This window comes from Tachypleus tridentatus, chromosome 6 (genome assembly GCF_004210375.1).
Source record: "Tachypleus tridentatus isolate NWPU-2018 chromosome 6, ASM421037v1, whole genome shotgun sequence".
Taxonomy (NCBI): Eukaryota; Metazoa; Arthropoda; class Merostomata; order Xiphosura; family Limulidae; genus Tachypleus; species Tachypleus tridentatus.
The window spans coordinates 157,931,318-157,937,325 of record NC_134830.1 but is presented as its reverse complement, the minus strand read 5'-3'; the positions used below and the strand labels follow the sequence as shown (position 1 = coordinate 157,937,325).

General features: G+C 30.0%; 1 protein-coding gene across 11 annotated transcripts in view; it reads left to right on the top strand.

The window, feature by feature from the left end:
* Window positions 1-6,008, top strand: part of unc-104 (kinesin family member unc-104) — a 118,509-nt gene that overhangs the window by 57,979 nt on the left and 54,522 nt on the right. For all 11 annotated transcript variants that reach the window (XM_076509038.1, XM_076509037.1, XM_076509042.1 and 8 more), the window contains 3 exons: window positions 1,578-1,657; window positions 2,696-2,774; window positions 4,537-4,673. In XM_076509038.1, coding sequence (XP_076365153.1) covers window positions 2,716-2,774; window positions 4,537-4,673 — 196 coding nt within the window. In that variant the 5' untranslated portion in view covers window positions 1,578-1,657; window positions 2,696-2,715. The remainder of the gene's footprint in view (window positions 1-1,577; window positions 1,658-2,695; window positions 2,775-4,536; window positions 4,674-6,008) is intronic.

The window sequence follows — 6,008 nt, the reverse complement described above, 5'->3', positions numbered from 1 at the left end:
TATAATGAGGTGTATCAGTAATTGGTAGCAAACTGTTTATTTCTTTAATTTGGTAATGTGTTTTTTTCTTGTATACAGAAAAGTTTTCTTACAGTATGCATGTTTAAAAAAATTTGATTGGAATACAAAATCTAGTTAGTAAGGAAACTTAGTTTTTGACTTAAAACAACTAGCATAAATTATGTCCATTTTGTTGTGCTGCACTGTGTCATAATTTACAGTATCTAATCTTTCAAATGTATTAGGATTATTCATTGTCAAGCAATATTTAGGAAGGTATAGTTTAGTGCCACTTAAATCTGTAATTAAAATTAAAGCTATATGGTTGTATATATTAATAGTATGTAAGTATTGTACATAATACCTCGTATACTTTAAATCTGTAATTAAAATTAAAGCTGTATGGCTGTATATATTATATGCAAGTATCGTACGTAAATATAATTTAAATGTGTAAATAAAATAAAAGCTATATGGTTGTATATATTATATGTGAGTATCATGTGTAATACCTCTTTTATAACGAAATATAACATATAAGTTTAGTTTTATGACTATCATACACATCACATACATATTTTTATTAAAAATGACTATTAGATTTCCGTTTAATATTCCACACTTGGAACTGGAAAATAGGTAATACAGTGTGTATTAAACATCTGTTTACTAACAAAACTATCTGTTTTGAATTGTATTCTTTGTAAATGTAATGTTTCTATGACTTAATTTTTTAGTTGTAGTTTAAATTAAAACTAATATGCTGATTCTTTAGTACAGTAACTTTTAAGCTCAAACTTTGAGCTTCAAATTAAGGGTTTGAGTATGTATAATAGTCAATTAAAAATCATTATTAAAAGTAATTTTTTGTTTTCAACATAGTTATGTATTAACTTCTAATCTTGTGTGTTTTGTTTTTTCTTCTTGTTGCATTCCTAACATCCTACCCAACTAGGCAGTAAGTAGAATCCTGCATGGATAAATCAAAGTTATTTAATAAAATTAGTTATTTTTTGTTTTAATTTATATGAACTGCTGTTTTTAAATTTCCAGTATGAAGTTTTATTGATAAATAGAAATTTTTTCACTTAATGCTGATTTTAAAATTAGTCAATCATTTAGAAAATTTATTATTAGTTTTTCAAAACATTTTTTTTAATGATTGCAAATAATATATGCTTAAGTTTGTTTCTGTTGTTAAATTGCAGTCCCACAGTTTTGTGTTTTACTCTTTTTGTGCCACAATAAAATGTTTCTATTTTGAAATAGAATTAAAAAAACAATCAAATAAATTTAAATTATTGTAAAGTATGAGCATTTTGATAGCAGAGGGGCTAAGGCATTATCTTATGGTTGAATTCTCTGATCCTATGCTATCTTGGCCTACGCATCAGTACGTATGCTGTAAAAAGAACTCCATGGATCTAGTATGGGGTTAGGAAAGCCTAACTGTTGATAACTAAGTTGATTTAATTATGTTGGAGTATGGAATTATCACACATTGTAGTCATTATTTTTGATTCTATAAAACAAACTACATAATCATCTCAAACTTGTTTTATCTACTAAACTTTCAGGCAACAAAAAAAGAAGAAAAAACAAGACTTCATTCCATACAGAGATTCAGTGTTAACTTGGCTTCTTCGAGAAAACTTAGGTAAGTTAAAAACAGTTTAACAGACATTAGAATACGTTGCTCTTCCCAGTCTAACATTTCATTTTTAAGTTTTCCATCTGTTTTAATGACTGCATCCTTGTCATTAAAATTAAAGATTTTATCAGAATACATATTTTTTTTAATGATACATTCAAAGTATAGGTTGCAGCATTACAAGAACAAGATAAATTATTCCTTAGGCTGTGTGTACAAATTATAGATGCCCCATCTTTTTCTTTTTTCTCTACAATTAACAATATTCTTTAGGCATTTTGAATTTTCATTTTTATAATACCAAAGGTAAATTGATGTTGGATGCAAATCGTCATGGTTGAATATTAGTTAATTTATAATTTGTAGTAATTCTAAGACCCAAAGAGTGAAAGCAAAGAATATATTTATCACATGTCAACTGCACTACTTTGAGACCTTGCAACAAAAAACCATGGCTTGATCATGAGACCTGATGGAATACAACAGATATAGTATTAATGCAAACGTTACATATAATTACCAGTTTTCATTAGGGATGACTTAAATTGTGAAACAGACAAAACAAGTGCATTGGATTTTGTTTTGTTTCAAGTTACACAGATTTATAAGCAAACAACTAAGGTTTATTGAAAACAAATGTGCTTTTTTATCTTGTACAAATAAAGTTAAAATGAATGAATTCAAAGTTTCTGTGCCATATTAAAATGACTTTACATTCTGGTGTCATTAATTGCTACTGTTGGATGTATTTGAGTACTTTTCATTTAACATAGTAGTTATTTGTTTCAAGCCAGTATGGTAATATATATATATATATACTCTTGAGGTTTCTTCACTCTTGCTTGGAGGTTTTTCTCTTTACAGTGGTTACTAAGACATAAATTAGAATTGGTCATTTCAACACAAGACTTAAAATTCAAGACAGAGGTTCATCATTGATATCAGAATGAGTACATCAGTTACTGTTAATCCTGTCTGAACATTTTTAAGTATTGCGAAAATTGGAATGTCTATAACTTAACAGTTTCTAACTTATTTTACAAGGTGGAAATTCCAAGACCGCAATGATCGCTGCCATTAGCCCAGCAGACATTAATTTTGATGAAACTTTGAGTACACTAAGGTAAGTACATAGATTAAGTCCAGTTTTCCTCACATTTTGAGTTGGGAATAATTGAACTTATTCTAATGTGAAGGATAAGATTAAAGTGATAGATACTGTTAAAATAACATGTTCATTTAACAGGGAGGTTCAAGTAAAGAAATAGGTTTAAACTTATTTTCAGAAAGTTGTTGTCAAGAAGTATGGTTTAATTGATGGCCTGATATAGCCTGGTGGTTATGACATTGAAATTTTGATGGCCTGACACATCCTGGTGGTTATGACATTCAACTTGTAACCTGTGGATGTGAATCTTGTTGCTGAACATGTTTGTGTTTACTCTTTCAGCTGTGGTTGAAAGATTATTGTAATCAATCCTACTTTTCATTAGTTGATGGAGGGTGGTATTCACCATAGTTTATCACTTAAAAATAAGTACAGATAGCCTTTGGGTAGTTTAAGGTGAAATTCTACAGAAAAAATCCAACAGAAATCATAAAATGACTCAACCAGAAAAATGCAAGTCATAAAAAAAGCAAAAATTTGATAAGTGAATTTTATAAAGTAAACTTCTTATTTTAGGATATTTGAAAACACTTTTTACAGACAGTTAAATAATTTAAATTTTAGTTTTGTTTCAGTAATTTAAAAAATATTTTCTGATTTCAGTGAAAAGTAGAGTAGTTACTAAATTTGCTATTTTTAATCTTTTTGCTTCACCTACAAGTTGGGTGAAAATTCACTTCCTTTAAGAGCATAATAATTGAGGACTTAAATTTGGTTGACAGGAATTAGGAGAAGTGGTACTGAGTAGTTAGCTTAAATAAGTATAGAGTAATTAAGATTTTCTCATTTAAATAAATGTCTATAATTTTCTGGAATACTTGTTTCATCATCTTCTGGTATTATTGGATATCCACCACTGGCATGACTTCATGTACAACAGTGTCATTTCTACTTTATTTACCAGGATAGACCAGGTTAAAGGCCCAGCATGGTTAAGTGTGTTAAGGTGTTTGACTCGTAATCTGAGGGTTGCGGGTTTGAATTGCTGTCGCACCAAACATTCTCGCCCTTTCAGCCACTGGGACATTATAATATGGTAGTGAATCCACTGTTTGTCGGTAAAAGAGTAGCCCCAGAGTTGGCAGTGGGTAGTGATGACTTGCTACCTTCCCTCTAGTCTTACATTGCTAAATTAGTGACGGCTAGTGCAGATAGCTTTTGTGTAGCTTTCCGCGAAATTCAAAACAAACAAACAGACCAGGTTAAAGGTTACAAATTAAAATTTCCTAAACAGGACTTAATTAGTTTTTTTTTTACTTTTTTTTGTAACCAATAATGAATGTTATTAAATTTGTTTTTGAATTTTGCACAAAGCTACACGAGGGATATCTGTGCTAGCTATCCCTAATTTAGCAGTGTAAGACTAGAGGAAAGGCAGTTAGTCATCACCACCCACTGCTGACTCTTGAGCAACTAGTTTCCCAATGAATAGTGGGAGTGACTGTCATGTTATAACGGCCCACGGCTGAAAGGGCAAGCATGTTTGGTGTGAAGGGTATTCAAACTCGCAACCCTTGGATGAATTTGATTAAAATGTCATTTCAAAGACACTTTTGTTTTTTATTTACATTTCATCATTTGTTACGTGAATCAGTTATTGTTTATTTCCCACTGTGTGTATGTTGTAAATTATTGTGATCACCTGAATGAGAACAAACTTTTAACAGATTGACAGTTAAATAACCAATAACCATCGTTCTGTGTCTTTTTATACCAGATATGCTGACCGTGCTAAGCAGATTGTCTGTAAGGCAGTTATTAATGAGGATGCTAATGCTAAGCTTATCAGAGAACTGAAGGAAGAGATAGAACGGCTCAAATCAATGTTACGAACTGAAGGCATTGATATTGATGGTAAGTACAAATTTCCTCGTTTTTCCAAAGCTCTGTGAAGTTGAAATTATCGAAGGGGTTAAGCATATTGACAGTTATTCTAAATTTAGGCTTATTTATGTATTTATTTTTTAATAGTTTTTGTGCACTATTTTGTGTAACAGTTTTTTCTGACATTCTCTGCTCTGGCTCATAAATAACTATGAATTTAATGATTTTAAGAAATCATGTTCTTACTGTTTTTATCCATTTGTGAGAGATGTTTTGTTTGCAGTTTATTGTAGGATTGTAATTTTAAGATATATATAATGACATAGCATCTTATCAGTCTTGTTTATTGTTAGGGACCATTTATTCAGTTTATAAGTTAAACTGTAAACTCAGATTTATCACCTTTTTTTATATAACCCCTTCAGTGCTAACCAGCTCATTTCAGTACATGCAGATGTTATTAGAAACACCATTTTAACTTCCCCAATTTTTTTCCCCCTAGAAATTCCTGAATTATTAGAATAAACAAATTAACTGTGTGTGAAAACTCTGTTGCATGATCTATTTAATTAATCATTGTTTGGGATGACTTTTGCATCATTGATAAATCCCTAACAAATATTAGAGTTTTTCATGATTATGTGATTCTCTTGTTACACCTAGTTTTAAAACTTAAGCTGTCTGAAGGATATATATATGTTTTAACTAGATAAGCTTAACTTTATTTAGGGTTTATTGTGAAAGGTGTTATTTTAGTAAATGACCATGATGTGATTGAGAGATCTGTCAATTTTAATCAAATTTTATGAACGATAGACATCCTAGTTCTCTTTGCTTATCAATTTGCTGTTTTGTTTAATAAAAAATACCTGTTTCTAAATTAGGTTTATGGCTACTGACACACATACATACATACATACATATTCAATAAGAAGATCAAACATTAACTTCTTTTTTACACTCTTGTGTTAACTGAAAACAAACTTTATAGAAAAGCTGATGTCACATATCGTACGTGGGGTGCAGTAAATCACACCAATATGTGTATCTATTACTGTACGATAAGGTTCTTAGCACTATCTAATGGTAACGTGAAGTTCCAGTATCTGATTTTCCAAAAGGTTAGATAAATTTAATAATTTTTCTTCATGCGTAATGGCATAGAACCCTGTGGTTCACTTGTAGCCAGTCTAACTTATGTAGGCTATAAACACTTGTAAGTTGAAGTGTATATGTTTTGATACTAATTAATTATTTTGGAATTATTCCTCATTGAAAGTGTTTGTTGTTTCAGATGGCTTCTCTATGAAAACTAAATTGTTTTGTTTGTGGTATATTTAACTTTTGTAATGTAAAAAAAAAATG